The sequence below is a fragment of the Anguilla anguilla genome, chromosome 6 (assembly GCF_013347855.1).
Source record: "Anguilla anguilla isolate fAngAng1 chromosome 6, fAngAng1.pri, whole genome shotgun sequence".
NCBI lineage: Eukaryota > Metazoa > Chordata > Actinopteri > Anguilliformes > Anguillidae > Anguilla > Anguilla anguilla.
The window spans coordinates 31,130,854-31,155,387 of NC_049206.1; the positions used below are offsets into that span (position 1 = coordinate 31,130,854).

At 44.3% G+C, this 24,534-nt stretch overlaps 3 protein-coding genes across 3 annotated transcripts; all 3 read right to left on the bottom strand.

Moving 5' to 3' along the window:
- Positions 1-6,169: 6,169 nt before the first annotated feature.
- Positions 6,170-10,691, bottom strand: LOC118229834. The gene is given in 6 exon segments (XM_035422279.1): positions 6,170-6,871; positions 6,874-7,057; positions 7,060-7,181; positions 7,184-7,622; positions 7,624-9,362; positions 9,365-10,691. Coding segments are annotated over 6 exon segments (3,966 nt in total). The 5' UTR covers positions 10,422-10,691; the 3' UTR covers positions 6,170-6,446.
- Positions 10,692-15,719: 5,028 nt separating this feature from the next.
- On the bottom strand, positions 15,720-20,074 carry LOC118229838. The gene is made up of 2 exons (XM_035422286.1): positions 19,950-20,074; positions 15,720-19,390 (listed from the first exon to the last, which is right to left on the bottom strand). The coding sequence occupies exons 1-2, from the start codon at positions 20,044-20,046 to the stop codon at positions 17,703-17,705; spliced, it is 1,785 nt and encodes a 594-aa protein (XP_035278177.1). The 5' UTR covers positions 20,047-20,074; the 3' UTR covers positions 15,720-17,702.
- On the bottom strand, positions 19,949-23,124 carry LOC118229836. Its single transcript, XM_035422284.1, has 7 exons — positions 23,017-23,124; positions 22,563-22,841; positions 22,280-22,422; positions 21,933-22,171; positions 21,739-21,798; positions 21,561-21,640; positions 19,949-21,449 (listed from the first exon to the last, which is right to left on the bottom strand). The coding sequence occupies exons 2-7, from the start codon at positions 22,782-22,784 to the stop codon at positions 20,229-20,231; spliced, it is 1,965 nt and encodes a 654-aa protein (XP_035278175.1). The 5' UTR covers positions 22,785-22,841; positions 23,017-23,124; the 3' UTR covers positions 19,949-20,228.
- Positions 23,125-24,534: the final 1,410 nt, after the last annotated feature.

Consider the following 24,534-nt stretch of genomic DNA (forward strand, 5'->3'; position numbering starts at 1 on the left):
GGCAATAATTTGATTCAGCATGTGTTTTCTGGAATTTGTATTGATTTACTGGAAAACATCAATGACAATACAGTTATGGAAACTGAATATGTTTGCATTATTTGAATATCAATTTGATAAGCTGTGTTATCTTTGACATAGATATGGTCGATTAAGGTGGCCTTTTCAGTAGTTGCTTGTTTAACAAGTTGGGTGTATCCATGTTGCTGCATGAAATCTTGAACAGTTTGTGTAATGAAGAGATTTTCATTGAAGTCGCCCATTATTATTTTGGTTCCCAAGAATGTGTCTAGATGATGAATCAAATGCAACAGTTTTGTTCTGAAAGTAACCAAACTGTAAGATGGTGGTCTGTAGAGGATGGCAACGTTTGCTTGCAGTGACTTTATGTTGAATGTTAAACATTCAATGTTTAGACATGGCAAATGTGTGATGTTGCAGTCTGCATCATTTTTAAAGTAAAGTCCAACACCACCATGCTGCTGTTTCTTCAGTTCCATGAAGATATGTTCAGTGTCATCATATGCAAGGCACCTTGGTTTGCTGTGAAATGAAAAGGTGTTGAGATGAGTGTCTTGGGTAGAATGTTGTTGTTTTAGCCATGTTTCTGTCACACAAATGACATCAGCTGCAAAATCTGTCTTCGATATGAGCAGAAAGTCCTTGAACATTGTGCAGAAAAATTCTGTAAGTTGTATTGAAGGATTGAAGTGGTGGCTCAATGAATGCAGGCATGTTTTGTATTGAAGTGTGAATTGTGTCATTAGCATATATAGCAGTGGCTTTAAAATCTTCGATGATGAGTCCTTCAAGAGATGTTACACGACTCAGTGCTACATATGCTTGTCCAGAGCTAAACATTTTCTTGAGAGAGACAACAGCTTTCTCCACTGTTAAACCTTGCACTTTGTGAACAGTGCAAGCCCAAGCTAACTTCAGAGCAAACTGACGTCTCTCACACCAAACTGACACCACCACTGTTTGTTATTCTGTCCTCTTCAGGCTCAACTGGTGTGGCTTTTTCCAGTCCAGGTTTGGAAGATGGTTTCTTATTTCGAGCCATTTTTCCGACTTTTTCATCATCAAAGGTGACATATATCCTTGATGGTGTTGGTAACCAGAAATGTTGCCAAGAACAATAGTGACCGTCGTTCCAGGTAGAAGCAGATCCGAAGTTAGTGTTTAAAATCAGGAAGCATTTATTATACAGAAAGCCAGCAACAGGGATTCACACAAAAATGTTCCATTCAACTGTTAGAGTTTGTGGAGTTTATACAGTTACATTTACATATATTCAAATTTGTGCGCAGAATACAGCATGAACTCTGATTGGTTGTTTGTTATACAGAGTTGCCCTATAGGCTGCAATTTCTACCACTGTGTCTTATTGGTTGTCTTTGTAAAACAATGGCGGACTCTCACATGCACGTGAGGTTTTGGAATACACAAATCTGTCTGTCTCCTACAGCACAAACTTTCTGTATCCTAACAGTCCCTCCTTTTGACACAACATGAATCTCATGGTTAAGTCAATTTTACAGTTACATTTATTTAGTCATTGTTCAGGGTGAGGGCGAAAACCTGTCAAAAACCTGTGTTAGGAAAACTTCAGGCAAAATTCCCTCACGTCCCCCTTACGGGCGAACGAGATGTACTCCAAGAACATAACTTGTAAAGAAAAAAGTCCTTCTGTTGCTGGCTGGATGGATAGTGACATTGGTTTGGTAGGGAAGGCTCGATTCAAGGCTTGGTGGGATTTCTTGCAATTTACTCCTGGTTTGCAGCAACATGGTCTTGGAGGGGTGGTGTCCTCGGCGCCGGTATGGTGTCATGGGAGTGTCCTCTCCGGCATATGAGGAAGAAAACAGAATACCATGTGAGGGCATTATCAAGTACTCCCAAGTTATTACAACTTGGTTCTATATTATGTATGCTGTCGGAGTCTTTGTATAGTGAACAACTTGTGTGGTTTGCTCATTAGTTTTACCACAGATTAACTGTACGAAAATTAATTTCACACCTTTAATTATCAATGCCAGTACAGTTAATCCCAGTATAATCAGAAAAATGTATTCAACTACAATTTTGCCAAGGTTACCCAAATAGCTCGATAACCATTCAAGAAAACCAGGTGTTGTAGGTGATATTTCATGTGCGGACCGGGAAACATTATTGATTTTTGAGATCACACGTTTCAGGTCATCCTGATTATCGGGAATATAGGAACAGCATTCGATGCCAATTATTTTACATGTCCCACCCTGAGCTGAGAGGATATAATCTAATGCAGCTCTGTTCTGTAGAGCCATCACTCTGACAGCTGTCAATTCCTCTGAAATTTTGCCTAGACCTAATGCCGTGCTATTGGCCAAAAGCTCTACCTCTTTGGAGAGGTCGCCAATTTGATCTAGAGCGGACATAACCCCATAAGTAGGAATGAGAGCACCAAGTGCTCTGTTCCAAACAGACTGATGGTGAGTTCCAAAGACGTCAGTTGATCTTTCATATCTGACTCGGTCCGGTAGAATAGATGTAATTCTCATGGCCGGGACCAAATGTCCTAAGGCGCAGATACCAGACCATGAATTAGGCAACTCAGAATAGGCATTGTTCCCACAAACCCAATAGACTCCCATAGCTGTGTGGTTTTGTACAGGTTTATCATGGTAGTTAATAACCGTATTGCAGTCCAGGGTCTCTCCAACATAAATAGAGCCATTTTGTTTGAGGCACCACAGATATGGGCCAAGAGACAGAGCAATGTTAATGGGTTCAGGATCACATATATGTTTAGGTCTGGTAACAAGTTCACTTTTGCTATCGCTATCTGCAGTGTTATACTTGGAGGCGATAGGTACGGACATCATTGGAACACCAAGTGCGACAGAATGTGGTATTAATCCACAGACATAGCAGCCAAGTCTTATTTGCATGTTTGGCTGTCATGTGAACTAATTGCATGTAAATGTTATTGTCCACAGCACTTACTCCACCATGGCTCAAAACTGTGATTATAATTACAATGAATTCAGCATGTTGGATGGGAGCATAACCTTGAATGCTCAATTTGGTTGAGTATGTGAAAAAATGGAACGTTTGCACCTGATTCGTGAAGGCTGCAGTCGTCCGTGGCAGGGAGTTCTTCAGCTTTTTTGAGGTCTTCGGGTGATGGGCATGGTTTGGTCCGGGATTGGTGGATCCAGACCGGGATGCTTGTAACTCGAAAGAGCAGTCTCAGAGGTTAGTAAGACCTGGTGTGGTCCTTGCATCGAGGTTTGGAAAAGATCTAGGATGAGGGGCTCTTATCATAACCCATTGTCCAGGTTCATATGTCTGCGAATTCTTGCCCCCCCTCCTTTTGTTTATCTTTCAGAGTCTCAAGTGGTGGTAATGGTGCAGCTCCACAATCCAGTTTGTGCACAGACCAGCATGCAGGAATGTTGCACATAAAGCTTGGAACTTGTTAGTCAAATCCCAGGAATGGACAATAGGTGTATGCAACAGATGCTATAGCAGTATGGGAAAGAGCAGCTAATGGCAATGTCTTGCGTTTATGAGAAGCGTCACAAACTGATAAAGCCATAGGCGAGTATGCAACAGTAGCTTTCAGTAATCTCATGCCGTCAGAACCGAGGATGGTACCTTCTGCAGTCCTACAAATGAAAAATGATTGTGTCCAATAAGCATTATTGGATTCCACAAGTACTGGAAAGGATTTATATGCTGCGGACAGAATTACCCCCCAATGCCAGCAAGATCAATGGAATGCTTTGTACAAGGGAGCGGTAGGTCAGTGATAGAAACAGAAGCGCCAGTATCAATTAGCATATCGCATGGCCGGCCTCCTACCCACGCACTAAGATACGGTCTGCAATGAGCCTGAGTTTCTATACTACTGACTGAAAAGGAGGCCGGTAATTCCTATGCTTTCAAACTGTTTAACATGGCGACAAGTTGTTCTCGGTTCAAATGCGCGTAATCGTCATTGGAGCAGTGCGCGATAGGCCCAGCTTCTTTGTCTGAGGTTGCGTATTCTCCACTGGAGGCGTGCGCCTTAGGTAGGGCAGCTAAACATTGTGGCGCTCGATGTCCCTGTTCTCCACATCGAAAGCATTTATCTGCTTCTTTGTTTGGGGGGTGTTACGCCTACTTCTCCTATAGTCCCCTCCCTTTGCATCGATCCGTGCTATGGCCCGTTTTCCCACAATTATCGCACTTCAGAGAGTTGTAGCGAACAGCAGCAATGGGATGTAAGTTGAACTCTTCTTCCGTATCTGTTCCTCTAATCGCGAGGCCCACGAAACAATGTCACTAAACGTATTACCCGGGTGTATGCCGATTGCTAGTACCTTCTGAATATGCGGGGCAGCCTCTGCCAGTAATTGTTGCGTACAAACAGCATGTCTCTATTTGGATTAGGGAAGCCACAATGCGTTTCAAATGCTTCCATACTTCCGATCGGCGTATTCAGCAAAGGGCAAGCTATTTTGTACTACTGCCGTGAAACAATGCCATTTTGGCGCACCTTTACCTAAAGCAGTCTTTACAGCCTCGCAGAAGAACCGGTAATCGCGTTTTGTAATTCATATGATTCGCCCAGGGGCCAGATGCCCATGGTTCCTGTCGGAGATCAGCTGGTTCAATTTTCTTCCAGCTTGAACTGGACATTTGCACGCCACAACTGAAAACATGTCTAGAGGGTGTAGAGACATGCTACGCTGTAGCTCATTTAGTTGTCGCCAAAACGGTAAATTGTCGTCTTGCGCATTAAGATTCGGCAAATCCTTTAATAAAGCTCTCATTTCGATCAGGCTTAAAGGAACGTGATCAACATGCAGTCGTTGTTCATTTCCTCTACCGCGAATTTTAGTAACCATAGGTGCCATGGGCACCGTTTATTCTCCTTTTCAAAATACAGTGGGTCAGTTATAGTGTGACAATTTAAATCTGGGTACAAGATGGAACACCTTTTATTTCAGTCGGAATGCACGCAAGCGCTATGCTCTGGTCAGAGCTGTTGCCTTTGTTCTCAAGAGATTCTATCTTCTTACGCAGACCAGCTAATTTCGTATCTTGTGCTTGTAGCGATTATACATTTCGTCACACTTCTCTATGAGCCTCATATGCTCCGTAATTAGTACAATGGTACCGTAAGCCGTCCTATTCTTTTTTTGTTTCCCCCACCATTCTAAGGAATCCGGCGTGGATCCTTCGGGGTCCCAGCCATTTTTTACTCATCGCCTTTGCTTGCTTTACATACTTTTGCTGCAGATATGTGGTTATACTCCCGTTTGCATTCTCCTTGTTTGGGGCCATTTTTGCTCGCGAATTATACTTTGTTGGTAATAAGTTACGTCTCTCTGTATAAACGCACGTTACTGGCTAATAGGTTACTAAAGACAACCAACACGAAACAATAAAGACTAAGAGGCCAATATTAAACGTAAAATTCAATAATGTCCACAAAACTTGTCGGGAGTGCGACACACACGCTCTCTCACGACCTGAAACAGAGACAGACTACCCACGTGAAAGAAACTCCGTCTCTCAACCCTGGGCTCGGGGCGTCACTGACTGACTCTCCCTTAAACGAACAAACAAAGATGCGGCTTTGCGCTTCTTAGGTATTCTTCGACCTAATACCCAGTAGTGAAAATTAATCACTTCTGTGCTGTGGGCGACACACTCGCTTACCACGGCCACGCAACCACGTGTAGAATTTAGCCTGGATTCACACTTTCCATAGGCAGGGGTGACTCACAAACACCCGGTCACAATAGGCTTAATACACAGGCCTATATCACAGTCAGCAGCACTGTAACACATCATCAGCACTGATATTTATAACAAACAATCGTGTAACGTTACACAGACGTTATACCAAAAGACACAGTTTTTAAGCACAAACAACTGATCGCTTCTACACCGGTCAAGATATACGTTATCGTACCACTAGGTGGAGCGTTCCAGACTTCCGCAGTTTTGCCGTCCAATTCGCCAAGCCAATGGTAGTAAAACCCGTTTACTCACTTTTTTGGTCAGGAAAACAACGAAGTTCTGGAAGACGAATCCACCCTGCTCGCAGCGCCAAATTGTTGGTAACCAGAAATGTTGCCAAGAACAATAGTGACCGTCGTTCCAGGTAGAAGCAGATCCGAAGTTAGTGTTTAAATCAGGAAGCATTTATTATACAGAAAGCCAGCAACAGGGATTCACACAAAAATGTTCCATTCAACTGTTAGAGTTTGTGGAGTTTATACAGTTACATTTACATATATTCAAATTTGTGCGCAGAATACAGCATGAACTCTGATTGGTTGTTTGTTATACAGAGTTGCCCTATAGGCTGCAATTTCTACCACTGTGTCTTATTGGTTGTCTTTGTAAAACAATGGCGGACTCTCACATGCATGTGAGGTTTTGGAATACACAAATCTGTCTGTCTCCTACAGCACAAACTTTCTGTATCCTAACAATGGGAAAGTGTCATCATCCTTGTAACATATGTCAGAAACTGTTCCAAAGACTCCATTTGCAAGTCCATCTGAAACATCAATGTTTTTCAGTAACATGACACGTGCATGTATGCCAAGATGCAGTGTATTTACCAAACAAGTATTGTAAACTTTGAGATGGTGTGTCATTTTTCTTTTCAGGCGACCAGTTTTAGCATCCCTGTCAAAATCATGAGCTTCAATGGAAGTGGTATGAGGGCACATTTTGTGCAACATCTGAAAATTATGAGTGTCAACTTGTTGGTTTGTTGCATAAATGTGAAGATCTTCACTGAATTCTCCTTCTCCTGTCTCACGACTTTTCAGCATGTTGATATCTTTTTGTTGCAGTGGTTGCTTTTTCTTGTGTGTCTTAAGCGATTTAGCAACTGTGCAAAATGTGTGTCTTTCTGTCTGACTATTTCTGTGAGTTCTGTTACAGCAAAATGATTTTGCCATAAGTTAACACCACTTGGTTGTGTATACAAGGGTTTTCCTTTGACTGGTGGCAATTGATATAGGTCTCCTACTGCAATGATAGACACTTTACCAAAGAGGAATAGTCACCTGTTTGTTTGATCTGTCTTAACCGTCCGTGGATATATGTAAGAAGTTTATGATCAACCATTGAAATTTCATCAATAATCAGTATTTGGATCTTGTTGAGTTTGGCTCTCAAAGTATTAATTTTTCTTCTGCAAGTGGTTGATATGGTAATGAGACATCTATTCCAATTGAAAAACAATTGTGTATTGTAGCAGCATCAATGTTGTAAGCAGCAACACCAGTTGGAGCAGTGAGTAAGACATGCGTGTCATCGGGGTTTTCTGATAGCTGTGACAAGATACGAGATGCTTCATAATTGATTGCTTTTATCAGGTGGGACTTGCCTGTGCCAGCTCCTCCAGTGATAAATACATAAAAAGGATCTGGGTTTTCGTTGTTGAGTTTTTGTAAACACCAGTGCCGAATCTTGTAAAATAATTGCAGCTGTTTTTCATTTAGTGACCGTAGGAGACACATTGCAGTGTCCTTTTGCAACCCACAGAACCTAGGTTCGATAGTGAAAGTGTTGCTTTTATCTGGCTGCAGATCAGGAAGGATTTCATCAGTTTCCCTCTGTGTTTGTTACATGACTGGTTATTGCTTCCAGACACTGTAGACGTTGTAATTCTGATTCTGGGCAAATTAGCGACCATGCATCTTCTGGTGGTCCATCTCTGTTTAGATGTTCTTGAGCCTTGTCAATTTCGTCAGCTTCTTTTTCAAAGAGTTTTTTGATTGTGTCAATCAGGAATTTCACAGCCTTAAGTTCACTGTTGATGATTTGGACAAAGCCTGTGTGATAGAAGTCCTCAAATGTGTTGAAGTTTGGTGGTTTCAACTCAGAATCATTGTAATGAGGAAGGAATAACTGTAGAATACTGTGGTAATATTTCTCAGGATTTTTTGTGCGTGAGAAGCGGGCATAACGCACAACAGCAGCATCTGTGCGTGTCCTCTTCATCACAAATCCTAAGTCCTGATCCAGTTTTATGCTGTTAGGTGATGACTTGTCTGATTTTGACAGAATTCTGTACTGTGATGCAAAGGTTGCCAAACACATTTCAGGAAATGCTTCTGTTTTTGGTCTTCCTTTGTATTTGTCTGTGATGCTGTTCATCCATATGCTGTCATTTTCAGTGTTGAGTCTTTTCTGAAGAAGATGAAGCGGAAGACTCATTTTGATGGGATGTTGACCAGTTGGAATGAACTGAACCTTTCTTGATCCCTCTTTAAGTCTCATATTGGTTAGTCGGTATATACTCTCTTGTGCAGATACTTCTCGGTTATGAAGATAAACACTGACAAGTTTCCGCAAGGCAAGTTTAGCATCAATGTTATTTGAGGCCTCTTTTTGGGCTTGTTGTAGCAATAATCCCATTTCTCTCTCTTGCTTAGATATGTAAGATATTATATACACAATGCAAGAGTAGGCGTCAACAACATACTGAATATCCATATTTGCATTCCAGCATCGGAGAAGTTGTGTGTTATACTGATTAACCCAAACATCAGATGGTTTTCTCTGTAAAACAACATTAGTTTTTTTTGTCATGCGTATGTATGCAGCTTCAAACAGCTCCTGGGATATACCAATAGATGAAAAGAGGGAATCTGCAGAGTCAAAAGATATGTCAGTGTTCATGACTACTTGCCGTACTCTCTCCATAATCTGTCCTGCAAGTTCCATTGAAAGCCTTGGATGATTGGTTTGTTGTTGAGGTTGTTTTTCGTTAGGCTCACTATTGTGGTGCATTTCTTCTTCAGATATTTTATTCCTTGTGATGAAAGTGTTTTTTGATGGTGGCCACGGGAAGTTAAAGCGACAGATAGTTTTGTTTTTTCTGCAGCTCTTTGAATGCCTTTTTCTGTGCTGTTGCACAGTAGAGACAATGTCGTGCATTTCCTTATCATCAAGAGGTGGCATTTCACATGTCACATATTGATCAATAAATGCTACAACATCAGCATCATCAGCTTTATCAACTTGAGGTGCATTTTCAACCCAGAATAGACAATGAGTATGAGATGAACCTCGTTGTTGAAATTCCACTCTGTAAAAGTAGTCAACAATTTTTCCAATTGGTTGAGCTGGTGACATGATGACATCTTTAAGGAAACAATGAAAGCGATAATCAAACATTCTGGCAGCTGTTACGGGATTCTTTCTCAAGAGATCACATCTCTCTGACCAGTCCAGATCATCAGCATTTATATGTTTGCCTTCTAGCTGGAGGAAAATTTGCAATGTCTCTTTCCATCGCATGTCAGCTGAAGAAAAGGAACAAAACCATGTTGGGATTCCAAGCTGTCTAACCATAGCAAAAGATCTTTCTGAACACTTTGCCAGAAAGCAGGTGTGCCTCTGATAGGTTTCATGAATTTGTATCCCTCGTCAAAATGGAGAATTCTTTGAAGTGAATCTTTGTTCATTAGCATGTCTGATGTAATTTTTCTGCCAGAGTCATATCCTTTTCTTAGTGCAATAGATACATTTGAGACCACTTGGTTAATCTCAGATAAATATTGTGCATAAAAAATGTAGTCCAGGTTCTTTGAAAATCTTCCATCTGCATTGAGTATCCGGTTATTGAAATATCTACATATGGTTAACTTTTCTTCCCTAGTATCATTAAAAGTACCAGTACCTTTGGGGAAAAGAACAGGAAAGCATTTTGCTTCATTGCCTTCATTGGTTAATAATCTGACTGGGTTGTTGTCTTGTGCTGGGGCCAAAGACAAAATGCCATCAAAGTGCTGATCCATCACCTCTTGGACAATATCGACAGGTTGTAAACATGTATCGTTGAACATTCCATGTTGCTGTGTATCATGTATTGATGCATCAATGTGTTCATCATCTGGTGTCGTTTCAGTGGATGCTTCATCATTAGCGTTTTCTGGATTAATCTCAACACAGGTTTCATTGTCAAAAGACAGAGGTTCACACGTGCGGTGATGTATGTCATCATTTTCATTGGGTTGTTCAATTTTGTTCAGTGGATTAATCCATTCGTTGTTGAAAGTAATATCTTTATACCATGGGTTATGTTGTTTCAAATATGAGAAAGCTTTATGAATAGCAGCACTGTTTACATATTGATATTCATAGTGGCCTTTGTATGTTAACTTTCTCTTTAATTTCACACGGATCATGAAATCATCATGCTCTGGTCTTGGAAGTACACTTGCAATCTGAGGGACATTAGATGGTACACACGTGACAGGTCCATGAACACCATTTTGTCCTCCCTTTGGTAAAGCAAGCATCTTCATAAAAGGAATGTTTATTGCAATCAAATGTTGTTCAAGCGAATTTAAGTTCTTCAGCTGTGGTGGAATAGGACTCAAAACCAAATTATTAGCAACACTTTCCGGAGGCATTCTTCCATCAAGAAGTTTTCTGTGACATGTGTAGCAAATCCACAGTGTACTATTAGGATCTGTGCAGTGTTTTACACAGGCGCTTTCGCATTTGTGAAGGTATGTTTCAGTAATGCATTTACTGGCTAATGAAGCTGTAGCATTGCCTTTTTTTCCATATGTGTCTTTTTTACATTGTATGACTTGTTGTTTAAACAATTGTCGATGGCATACGGAGCAAACATATTGGGGACCAGTGCTAACCTTGTTTTGAATTCCTGAACAATGTAGTCCATTTGTTGTCTTTGTTTCTTTGATTCAATCCTTCTGGTAATATTACACTGTTTCAGATTTTCCTTGTGTTGTTCATCAGTAGCATATTTGTCTATGCTGTATTGTTTTGTACTTGCACGGTGTTGGTCATGAGTGGCATATTTGTCTATGCTGTATTGTTTTGTACTTGCACGGTGTTGTTGATCTGTGGCATATTTGTCTATGCTGTATTGTTTTGTACTTGCACGGTGTTGTTCATCAGTGGCATATTTGTCTATGCTGTATTGTTTTGTACTTGCACGGTGTTTGTCATGAGTGGCATTGTTAAAAAGGCTGTCCTGTTCCTTTAAGAGGTGGAGACTGATTAACCAATCACTGGCCGAAAGCGGGAGTGCCTCCTGAATCGCGCGAGAAGAAAATTAGAGAAAAAAAACGGGAGCTCCGGTACAGCATAGCCGAACGCAAGTTCACAAGAACTTTTAGCTTAACGTTCTCTGTTCTGTTTTCTGTAATAAGACTAGTTAAGGTGTTTTGTGCGTTCATGAAACCAGACCACACACACATAAACACCCACACACACCCAGATACAAAGCTATTTCACCTTGATCAATGCCAATAAAACCCTTCATTGCAACTACGGCCTGGTCATTGGAACCCCACCAAGAAGCAAAGCCAGAGTTCTGACCGACTCTCCACAGTGTTTTGAACTATCCATTCACCAGCACAGTAACTATTTTTCAATTGGTCCTTCGAGCCGGATAAGCAAATTGCTGTGGAAAGATGCTACACTCTGAGCCAGATGAGATGGTAGCCCGACGCCAAAGACAGAGAAGAACCCCCCCCCACCTGTCGGACTATGACCTTACTGGAGCAGGGTCCCAGAGGCGGTTCCAGACCCAAGTTCCCCAGAACAGAGAAGCTGAACAGGAACTATTGGGGGCAGAGAGGTCCTCCGGAGCCTCGTCGCCGATCAGCCAAGGCAGTGCACCAGAACGTAGCGTGATACAAGGGGTGTGGGACGAAATGGAGGAAGAGATGCGGCGTGACCATGCCGACCTGAGCCCCAAAGACATTCAGTCTCCAGATCTGTCCACCAGATGGCAGCAGATCAACAAAGAGAATGTAGAGTTGAGGCACCAGGTCAGCCAGTTACCTGAACTTGTTGTAGCATTGAAGGAGATGAAGCAAGAGTATGCTGAGCTCCGCCAACAGTTCCAGAGACTGGCGACAGAGAGAAGAGCCCCATCCTCACCTGTCAACCCACCGCCACCACCACGTTCCCGCTTACTGTCGAGCACAGACAAGCATGGGCCAGAGAGATACCACCGAGAAGCGCACCTCCCCCCTCCTGGCTTTGGTGACGAGGTAGCAGAGGAGCTCTCCTGCCCCAGAGTCTCACGCCAGACTGAACAAGACAACTCCTATTTACCATATTATTCTGCCCCTCCCCGAGTAAGCTACGCCCGGGCAGACCAGTATGGCCAGAGAACCCAGCCGTCGCCATTCTACACACCACGTGAGCCACGGTATGGGTACACAGATGGAACAGAGAGAGAATACTTCCCACATTGTTCCCCCTATGTAGAGCCGCCGACCCTTCCAGAGCGTACCTACAGAGGTCCTAAGCCATCGATCCCAGACCTGACGTCGCCAGACCCGAGGGAGTTCTCAAAGATGAGGATTGCACTGGAGAACATCCTCCCACGTGACGCCACGGAGCGATTTAAGTTCCAGATCCTCACAGACCATCTGAAACATGAGGAGGCTTCGCTGGTGGCCGATTCTTACAGCAACTCCAAGGAAGCCTTACACAGACACGATGCTGGCTCTCACCAAAATGTACGAGCAGCCTCACAAGCTGGCTGTGCAGCGCATTGCAGAGTTGATGGACGGACCAGATGTCCGCAGCGGAGATGTGAAAGCCTTTCGCCTGTTTGCTCTCCGTGTGCGCTCGCTGGTGGGCATGCTAGAACAGCTGGGGAAGAGAGGCCATGTCGAGCTACAGTGCGGGTCCCACGTATCCAGACTGCTGGGTAAGCTACCCCATGACCTCACTGCCAGCTTTAAGAGATTCATCCACCCCATGAGAGTAGCCATCCCCACACTCACAGATTTAGCAGATTGGTTGGAATATGAGCTGGAGGTGCAAGAGGACAGTGTGAAGAGTATCAGCTACAGTAGAGTGGAGTCATCCATCAGAAAGAAGGAGAACCGGAGAGACTCAAAGCATGTGAGCAAGACCACCACCATCCTCCTGGGCACAGAGAAGGCAGCTGAGACGCGTGCCCTAGCACCCCCCGCCCGCACCGGAGCCTCCCGCCAACAGCCACGGTGTAATGGAGAAAAGGAACGCCTACTGTCCATACTGCGACAACACCAACCACTATCTGAACAGCTGTGCCAACTTCAAGCAGCTGAATAGAGAGCAGAAGGAGTCTTGGATCAGAAGCAATAACAGGTGCTGGCGTTGCGGCCGCGGCCATCAAGCGGCGAAGTGCACACTGAAGGCCCCCTGCAAGACGTGCAACAGAAAACACCTGCTTGTGCTACATGACGTGAATGATAGAGCAGAAGGGAAAGCGCCAGCGACAGCCACCACAGAGAACTGTCTCGTGAACACTGCCAGCGAAGTCAGGTACATCGACCGCCCTTCATACAACTGTAAAGTGTTCCTGAAGATCAGCAAGGTCATCATAAGAAACGGCGACAGGTCACTGGAGGCATATGCTGTGCTTGATGATGGATCACAGCGGACCATTCTTCTACATACAGCAGCAAAGAAGTTAGGCCTTAAAGGGAAGCCGGAGGATTTGGAGCTCCGCACAGTCAGACAGGAGCTGCAGGTACTCCATGGGGCGGCTATATCCTTCACCATATCCCCTGCTGCTGAGCCTAAGAGGAGGTTTAGGATTCAAAGTGCATTCACTGCGGAGCAGCTGGGGCTGGCAGAGCACACCTATCCTGTCAGTACACTCCAGCAGAAGTACAGACACCTAGCCGGGTTGCCTCTCCAGTCGCTGAACGGAGTACACCCAGTGCTGCTGATTGGCTCTGACTGCACACACCTCATTACACCCATAGAGCCAGTTCGATTGGGACCTTGTGGGGGGCCAGCCGCTGTGAAGACACGCCTGGGGTGGACTCTGCAAGGCCCAGCTGAAGATATGAAGCACAGCCGCGATGTGACACAGTGCCTCTTCACTTCCACATCGTCCCTGACTGACCTGTTCTCTCATGTGGAGAGGTTGTGGCAGATGGATGTGCTTCCTTATCGCAGCGAGAAGTCAGCTGTGAGATCACGACAAGACCAGGAAGCTGTGCGCATCCTTCAAAAGCAGACGGTGAGAGTGAACATCGACGGCATTGAGCACTACGCGACACCCCTCCTACGGGTCAAGAACATGCCTCAGCTACGAGCCACACCCGAAGCTGTGCTGCCGCAACTTAGAGGTATAGAGAAGAGGTTGACGAAGGCCCCTGAACAAGCTGCTGCCTACCGGGTAGAGATTCACAAGTTAGAAGAGGCAGGCTATGCTGTGAAGTTGGAGCCACATCAAGTGGAGAACACCGAGGAGGCATGGTATATACCACACCACATAGTCCAGCACAATGGAAAGAACAGAGTGGTGTATAACTGCTCCTTCCAGTATCAAGGACACAATCTTAACGAACTCCTCCTTCCAGGCCCGCCCTTAGGCCCCTCGCTGCTGGCAGTGTTGTTGCGCTTCCGAGAGCACTCCCTTGCCTTCAGCAGTGACATCCGTGGGATGTTTCACCAGGTGCGGCTCCTCCCGACAGATAAGCCACTGCTGCGGTTCCTGTGGAGAGATCTGAAGCAAGATAGCCCACCAAGTGTATACGAGTGGCAAGTACTTCCCTTTGGAACGACCTGCAGTCCCTGCTGTGCGACGTTCGCTTTGCAGAAGCATGTGCTGGACCATAGCCAGCCAGAAGAGGATGTCCGAGCTGCCGTTGAGAGGTCATTCTATGTAGATAATTGTCTACAGAGCCTCAGATCAAGAGAAGCTGCAAGGGCCCTGGTGGACAAACTGCGCCATCTCCTGGCAAAAGGAGGGTTCGAGCTGAGGCAGTGGGCAAGTAATGATCCATCCATTATCAGCCACCTCCCTTCTGAAGCCAGGTCGGACAGCTGCGAGCTATGGCTCAGCCACGGTCAGCCAGATGTCCAAGAGTCGGCCCTCGGTCTGCACTGGCACTGCCAGTCGGATACCTTGTCCTACAAGCATCGCCCAGTTGATTGCCCTATAGCCACAATGAGGAACATATATAAAGTCTTAGCGAGTCAATATGATCCCCTCGGCTACATAGTGCCATACACAACTAGAGCAAAGGTCCTTGTGCAGCGCTTGTGGGACAAGAAGAGGGAGTGGGATGACCCGCAGCTACCAGATGACCTGCTGTTTGCATGGCGTTCATGGGAGACAGAGCTGGAACACCTGCCGAAGATAACACTACCCAGGTGCTACTCCAGACCTGAGATGGACCACCCCAGCAGTGTGAGAGACATCCACGTGTTCTGCGATGCTTCAGAACAGGCGTATGGATCTGTGGCTTATATCAGGACTGAGAGCCCAGAGGGCGAAGTGGATGTCTCATTTCTTGCGGCGCGGTCCCGCGTCGCTCCAAAGAAGCAGCAATCCATCCCTCGCCTAGAGCTGTGTGCGGCCCTCTCTGGCGCACAGCTCTCCAAGGTCATTGCCACTGAGTTGACCCTCTCCATCTGTAGCCTCACCCTATGGTCTGACTCAATGACTGTACTCACCTGGTTGTCGTCGGACTCGTGTCGCTACAAAGTTTTTGTGGGCACCCGAGTGGCGGAGGTCCAAGAGCTGACCGAATCTGCTACATGGCAATATGTGCCATCAGGGGACAACCCAGCAGATGACATCACACGCGGACTTGCTCTCCGGGACCTGAGTGAGGGCCACAGGTGGACCCGTGGCCCAGCCTTCCTAAAGCGGCCATCGGAGGAGTGGCCTGGACAGCCTTGTTCAACCCGAACGAGCCGGAGAGTGAAATGAGACGACCTGCTGTTACTGTCCTGGCAACCTCAGTCCATTCCCTGCCAGATCCACAGCAACACCAGACCCTGAGTGAGTATTTGGAAGTTACTGCCCGCCAACTTCATGGGGCGGCAGACGCTGCAGCCCCCATCCCAGCTGATGCCTATGCCGTTGCTGAACTGGAAGCCCTGCGGCACGCACAGGGAGACTCCTTTCCTGATGAGGTAGCCCAGCTGAAGGCAGGTAAACCAGTGACAAAATCTAGTCGTCTCCTACCACTCGCCCCAGAGCTCGACGAGGCAACGGGACTCATCCGAGTGGGTGGCCGTCTTCGCCGCAGCAGCGACCTCACATTAGACGTGATTCATCCCATCGTCCTTGACCTTCAGCACCCCCTCACCAGGCTGATCATACAAGATTATGATGACAAGCTCCATCACCCTGGTCAAGAGAGGGTGTTCGCAGAAATCAGGAGACGTTATTGGGTGCTGCATGGGCGCGAGGCAGTGCGCCACCACCAGAGAAAGTGTGCTGGGTGCAGGAAGTGGAGAGGGCGTCCAGATCCACCCAAGATGGCCGACCTCCCCCCAGCAAGGCAGCGTATCTTTAAACCCGCCTTTTACTCCACGGGTGTTGACTGTTTCGGGCCATACGTCGTTAAGATTGGACACAGGAATGAGAAGAGGTGGGGGATACTATTTAAATGTATGACCACTAGAGCAGTCCATGTAGACCTCCTTAGCAGCATAGATACTGATGCGTTCCTGATGGCCCTGAGACGCTTTATAGCCCGGCGGGGAAGGCCCCACGAGCTCCTATGCGATCAAAGTACAAATTTCAGAGGAGGACAAAGAGAGCTTCAGCAAGCATTCACAGCTCTCCATCCCGAGCTCCAAGATCAACTCGCGAGCCAGCAGATCAGGTTCACCTTCAACCCACCAGGCTCACCACATTTTGGAGGTTGTTGGGAGAGAGAGATCCGCTCCCTGAAAGCTGCGCTTCAGGTCACCATAGGAGCCCAAACAGTCACAGAAGAGGTGTTGCGTACTGTCCTCATTGAGATTGAGGGGATCCTTAATTCAAAACCTCTCGGATACACCTCATCAGATGTTGCGGACCTGGATCCCGTCACCCCCAACTGTCTCCTCATGGGGCGGCGGGACGCGTCCCTACCTCAAGTTGTCTATGAGGGCCCTGAGATTTTGGGCCGACGAAGATGGCGACATAGCCAGATACTGGCTGACCACTTTTGGAAACACTTTATAACGCATTATCTCCCGGGACTCCAGGCTCGCCAGAAATGGAGGACTGATACAGCAGCTGACCTGCAGGTGGGGGACATTGTAATGATTATCGACAACCAGCTGCCCCGTGCCCTCTGGCCTGTAGGTAAGGTCACTCAAGTCTTCCCCGGGGCCGACAACCGGGTGCGGTCTGCTGAGGTGTTGGTGAAGGACAGGACATACACGCGGCCTGTGGCGAGGCTCATCAGTCTGCCTGCCCTTCCAGAAGAGGATTGATCATTGCCTGCTCGTCGGGACCCCATGGCCTTTTTAGATGTTCGAATTCACCTTGTGAATTCGGGGGCGGCTGTTAAAAAGGCTGTCCTGTTCCTTTAAGAGGTGGAGACTGATTAACCAATCACTGGCCGAAAGCGGGAGTGCCTCCTGAATCACGCGAGAAGAAAATTAGAGGAAAAAACTGGAGCTCCGGTACAGCATAGCCGAACGCAAGTTCACAAGAACTTTTAGCTTAACGTTCTCTGTTCTGTTTTCTGTAATAAGACTAGTTAAGGTGTTTTGTGCGTTCATGAAACCAGACCACACACACATAAACACCCACACACACCCAGATACAAAGCTATTTCACCTTGATCAATGCCAATAAAACCCTTCATTGCAACTACGGCCTGGTCATTGGAACCCCACCAAGAAGCAAAGCCAGAGTTCTGACCGACTCTCCACAGTGTTTTGAACTATCCATTCACCAGCACAGTAACTATTTTTCAGGCATATTTGTGTATACTGTACTGTTTTGTACTTGCACGGTGTTGGTCATGAGTGGCATATTTGTCTATGCTGCACTTTTTCTTATTTGCACAATGTTGTTCATCAATGGCATATTTCTGTGCACTGTACTGTTTCACATTTGTTTGGTTTTGGGCATCAGTGGCATATTTGTTTATGCTGCGTTCTTTGATAGTTTTCTTGTAGTTTTTATCTTCATTGTATCTTTTAATTCCGCTTTTATTTTTTGCATCTCTGAATTGTTTGTTCACTTCATATTGCTTGTTTTTTCTGTCAAGCTCACGTCGACTTGAAGAACTGCTTATCTGATGTGACTGTGGACAGTCATTGGATTTCTTGCAGAGTTTAGTGCATAGGTCAGAATTGTGTTGCTTAATGCATGTAACTACTTCATAATGAGATGCGTTGCAGTGTTTTAGGTATATAGCTGTGTCAATTGTCTTTTCATTTGTTGTGGAATACTTGAACCACTTGTTGTGACTGTATGTGAAAACATCAACTCCGAAGAAATCTGCAGCTGCTTGTATTTCCACCTCAGTTGCCCAAGTTTGAACATATTTCATGCGTGATGCTTTTACATAGTTTTCAACAGAAAAATATCCATGTCGGAGAATAGGAGCATACTGTAATGCGTTTGTTTCCATATGTTTAACCACAGCTAGTCGGATTTTTCGGTGATGACCTTCAGTTGCACTAATGGAAAATGACAAAGCTCTGAAAAAGCAGTTCCCATCACCTACAATAGCCTTTGTCTCACAAGGATCACTCATTGGGACATTCCTTGGAACTGGTTCTTGTGTATGAACGTATTCAGGTGAGTTGTGGATGATGTTAATTTTTGAACAAAGTGATTTTTTTTGCTGCATAGTGAAAGGAGAGAATGTGAGACATGGGCTTTCCATTTGATTGACAAAAACAACTTCATCTGCACTCGGATTAGGCATCGTTGGGTTGCTCTCAGACATGTTGTAATGTAACTGACATTGTATTGACCTGCTCAAATGTAGCATCAGCCTTTGAAATGGCTTTTGACAGCCCTTGCATACATCTAGGGAAGTCATTGTTATGGTATCACTGGTATTATTGGCTTCGTGTAGATTGTGGAATTTAGGACGTATATTTTGAATCTGGTGGTTTTCTTTGGCCTGCTTACATATTGTTTCATTTGTTCTGGGACAATCTCTTTGTGTGTTTTTATTTACATTACACGGTGCAACATTTCTTCCTGTGACTTCTACAGGATTACCCTGCAACTGTCTCTTCCTTGTAACATTCATCTTTATTGCACTGGCCTCAATTGGAGTGGCCTCTTTCGCTTTCTGACATGGTAGAGGTTGTTGTTCAACATGGTTTAGGCCTACATTGACCTCAGTTTGGTTATGTTTTTCCATTTTTTGACGTTTAGGACCTTGCCATACATGTTTTTGGTCTGCGTGTTTCACAATTACTTCTTGATGCAAAGATTGGAAGTTGTAATGTAATTGACATTGTTTTGATCTGCACAAATGTACCAGCAGCGTTTGAAATGGCTTTTGACAGCGGTTGCATACATCTGGCAAAGTTATGGCTACGGTATCGCTGGTATTATTGCCTTCAACTAAATTGTGGGATTTTGGAGCATAATTTTGAATCTGCACATTACTGGTTGTAGCTGCAAGCTTTGTTCTTTTGTCAGGAATGGGTACGGGATGGACCCAAAAGCAGAGTAAAAACAGAGGTTCCAAAAATGGGGAAACAAGACTTTAATAAAACAGAGAACAGGGAAACAAAGGGACTTGCAGGGCAAAAATCACAAACAGAAATCCTCAAAAATATACAAGAAAACAAAAATACAAAAATCCAAAAACGAGGGAAAACAGGGCAGGCAGGGAACAGGCAACAGGCGACAAACAAACAGGCAGGCAGGCAGGTAGCAAACAGGTAACAGCAAAACAGGTACAGAAACAAACAGGCAGGCAGGTAACAAACCAAACGGGTAGCAAACCAAAAGAATCCAGCGCCTGAGTCTGGGGAGAGGGAGACTTAAATAGAAAGACGCAGACGAGACACAGGAGGGCACGATGAACAATCAAGCCACAGAGAGGGAGGGGAGCACGAGACAAAACGCAACTAATAATTAGATAATAAGAACCAATAAAACAATTAACAGAACAAAAAGCAGAGGTGCCGCCATCTGGCGGCCCAACAGAGAACAACAAGGGGGGGGAGACACAGAACCCTGACACTTTTCTGGTTTTCTGTGGCCTGTGTACATATGGTTTCATTTGTTGTGGGAGAATCTGTTTCTGTGTTGTGTAAATCATTTCCAATGAGCTGAAACATTTGTGCTAAAGACCTAGGAGTCGTATACGTGCCAGTCTTATATGCATCCACCAAAACAATTGTTTTGTTAACATCAACATTAGAAACAGGAATGAGGCTTTCAAAATGATGGCCATTGTATGCCAACACCAATGGAACATCAGTATCTCTTGCATTTGCTGGATCTATTGCATCTGCAAATATTACATATATTGGACTATGAGGTTGAGCAGTTGTTGTTTTCCAAGGTGTGTTGAAAACAAGGATATCTTTCTTAGTAGTATGAGCACAACTAAGGATACATCACCAAAATAGTCAAGGTCATATTGGTTAGTTGTTTGCAAAGTTTGCCATGCTTCTCTCCACTGCTGTTCTGTATATATGCTTGGATAGTATGGAGATGCCTTAATTTTCTGTTCACCTACAGTATTCCAGACCTTTCTATAGTGCTCAGGCCTTTCTGGCAAATGTTCTGCAAAACATTGTCTTGCATTTATGTTATCAATAATAGATTCATACAAGCAATTACCATTGGCCTTGTTTGGATTGCCACTTCTAAGTTGGATACCATGCTGCTCTGCTATGCTAATTGCCGTCTCAAATATTGAGTTGCCTCCACCTACACCTCCTCTTATGTGGTTCTTGGCCTTTTTTATGGCAAGTACTGCGGCTGGTCTGCTGTTTATTTCTTTTTGTTTGTTTTCAATATCAGCATGAGCTACTGTCTGTAAGCACACTGTCTTGTTATGGTCTGAATCTCCCCGACTTGTGTCATGCACAGAAGGTATCCCCCCTTTGTTGTACAGTGTATTTGATGTCTTACTTGGCAATGATTTCAGCCCATTTGGCTTAGAAGTTACTGGCAATGTGTTGTCATCACACAGTTCTGCAATACTAAACTTATTGGGACATTCAAAAGTGAGCTGGAAGGGAACACAGAAATTACTTACCATCACCCAGCTATATACCCCATTTATGTGTTGTGTATCCTGAAGCCCTTTGCCTACTTCTGAAGGCATGTGACCCCCTTCCCCCTGACCAACAACACTTCCTTCATATGTACCAAACTTCTGTTTCTGTACTAGTTGACTAGCCAACTCCTGTTTCAGTACTCTCTCAGTAGGCAACTCCTGCTTCTGTTCTGTCTGTGTAACACTGGTGTGTATGTTTCCCATCTTTCTCCTCCTTACTACCTTGTCCCTAACATCTTCCTGTTCTACAACTTCTCTGACCCTGTCAACTACAACCAGAGGCCTACGACGTGAACCAGCACCACTTAGCTTTTTGATGTGCAGAGATTTCTTCTCAGCCACAGACTTGGGTGCTGGGTCATGGACAGGCTTGGCGTTCTGGCGGTAGCCCGAAGGGTAACATAGGACGTATGTGTCAAAGATGCGTTCCATTGTACCCCCACTGAGAATTCGCTGTAAAGACAAGTTGATGTTAGGAGTTAATTACGTTGAATACTTACGGCCTACTTTTTAGAAAATGTCATTGAACAGTTCTACAAAGTGTATACATCAACACAAACGTACTTGCTGTATGTCAACAAACAGTCCTTTGGCAGCATGCTGACGTATACAATGACGCCGGTCCCGAACCTGCATCCTTACATCTACAAACAAGGACAAATAACATGAGTTAAATGAAATATGGGTCTCCAATGTAACAGTAACACATTGGGACACAGACACATTGGCATGCAAGAATTACCTGGAACAGTAGGCAGCAGGTGTGTCCATTGGTCATGGTCGACATACTTCATTTTAACAGCTGCACAAAAGAACATACAGACGTATGGGTTTAGAAAAAAAAAAAAAAAAAAAAAAGCAGAGACAGAACATTGTTCAAATATTGGACACCACTAACACTGGACAATTTTATGTAACACACAGAGCAGTTATTACCTGGAAAGGGCTGATAGGATGTTGCTGAGCGCTGAGATGGAGCAACACACTGTGGCTGTGATGAAGTACCATGCTTCTTGTTTTTGTGGAAGCATCGTTTGAGTGTAGGATGCACTCCAAGTGGCACAGGATTGACAGGGATGTGCAGGATGCTGTATGAAGTGTTCCAAATGAAGTCCGCAAGGAGAGGCATACCTTTGTCATCACTTAGGTGTACCAAATCCTGACACCAGAGATGCCTTAAACAAACAGTAATGACAATAATAAAGTCCCAGACAAACATGCATAAGAATGTACTATGTACTCCAAGAACAGTGATGTTGTATCCACAACTTCTTGGAACATACCTTTTGGATGGCTGGAAAACATCATTTGTTGAGAAATACCGCACCCCCATCTTTGCTGCAACTCGGTGATATTCCTGCTTTAGCAGAAGCTGGTATTCCAGTGTTGCATGTACATGTCGTATGGGGAAATCCACCACAAACACCTACAAATAACAAATTGCTATTAGCATTAAAACAAAACCTACTTAATTTCTGTGACTATTACTAGTCCCTTTGTGAACACATAACATTTTACTGAAGGACAGTATTGCCTTTGTCTGAGTGTTTATGATTTCACACATACCTTGTTTGGCCAGTGTTGCAATGCAACACTGAGGAGAGTCCCAAAGGCCCTGGCAGCCTCCTCAATAGTGCGACTTGAGGTCATGTTGTTCCCTGGAGCAAGCAGGCACACTGCATCTGGAGTACGTGGAGTATCACCAAGATGGGAGATCTCCAAACGCAACGCTGTTGCATCTCCTCCAGGTGTGGCCATAAAACCAAAGGACAGCCGACCCTCTGGCATGTTCACAACTCTATCAGCAAAAGATCTGAGATGTGAATCGCCAACAACAAACACAAACTGCATAAAGAAAACACAAATCAAACATGTTAATAAATACGCTAATGAATGTTGTTACAACACCAAGTGATGTAACAACCTTGCATGTATCCAATTATGTTGTATGACATGCTATACAGTACATAACATAGTATTAGATGCTATAGACTACATAAGGAACTTTTGTATACATCACCTCTTTCGCATTAGCGTGACAATTGTCAGGAAACACAGTCTTGTGCTGATGCCCAGTGATGTCTGACACAGGCCATTGGCGGACTTTATGACGTGAGCCACACCCTGCCATGGCTTAACAGGAAGAACTATATTAAATTGATGCCACATGAAAAAACATAGCATTACTGCTGCTACCTGTTGTTTGCACATCAAAGTCATGCACACATGTGTTTGCCATGAACATGAAGGCCACTTAGTCCTTTCATTCATCTGATAGTGTGCATTACAGCTTTTTTGAAAATACAGAGCAAACAACAACTTTCACCACTTAGCGCACATGCCAAATCTGGCCAATCCTTGGCCATTTAGGGGGTACCCTATTTAAAGCTTTGTAACCCCAGATGTGAACACCACAGACACTTGAAAAATGTCTTAAATAAAGGAAGACGTTTGCACCATGTACAATACTAGCTTAGATTACTTTATATTCATAATTCTTAACGAAATAAAGTGCCACAAATGCAACTGTCTAGGCAAAAAATCTAAAATGAGTTTGCTGTTTTTTAGTCTACAAAGAAATACTGGGAGATTGCATATATGCAGCAGGTTAAAGTATACCAAAAACTTCTTGATCACAAGTTCATGAAATGTAAAGGGATATGTAGAATTACTACAGGGTTAAACCGGTTTGATTTCATGCAAACTGACTGAACCGTCATTTGTCATTATAAGACGTTCTGGCAAATGAAAAAGTAGACTACATGAGCAACCTGTGCCGATGGTTGCTAAATACAACTTGTATTGCATTAGTAATAAGCAATATGACAACGTGATTAATGTAATATTAAGTTTGTTTATAAACGGAGCCACTAGTGTCTGAGTGCAAAAAAAACACTGACAGGCTGTGTGCAATTTAGTGCCGAGGCCGGCAACAAGGAGATCAAGTTTTATTATACAACGGGTTGGCTGAATACTCGATTCTGATTGGTCCAAGGGTGGGCATTATTTCTCAGTAAAGGGACAGGCTCGGCCTTTTAACAGAAAATCAGTGCGCTACAAAATCCAGCATTCTAAATGTTTTAAACAGCAACAGTATGGCTACTCGTGGCTACAGACGCATTTTCATGCGCATGTTTGTGAACGATTGCGTTTATAGTAACCGCTGTTTTGAATACAATTCAATAGTTAGCTAGCTAGCTAGCCAGGATAACAAGCATGTTGTGAGACCATTCTGACCTAAAACCAGAAAGAATTTTAATATTGGCTACCTGACGCGAACCTATCATAAAGCTAGCTGGCATTCAAAACCCGTTTCAGAGGGTCTTAGAAAAACAGTATGTCTACACTGCGCGACCACACCATTTAAAAAAGCAAGACAGTGCTAGGGAGATTAATTTGATTGACTTATGGTTTCATGCAGTTTTATTAAATAATGTAATGACAAATTACCTAAATTGGTGCTAATCGTATGGTATAAAACGAGAAGGAAGAATTTTTTCTTGGTAGAATCATTGTTTTCATAGAATTAACGACCAGA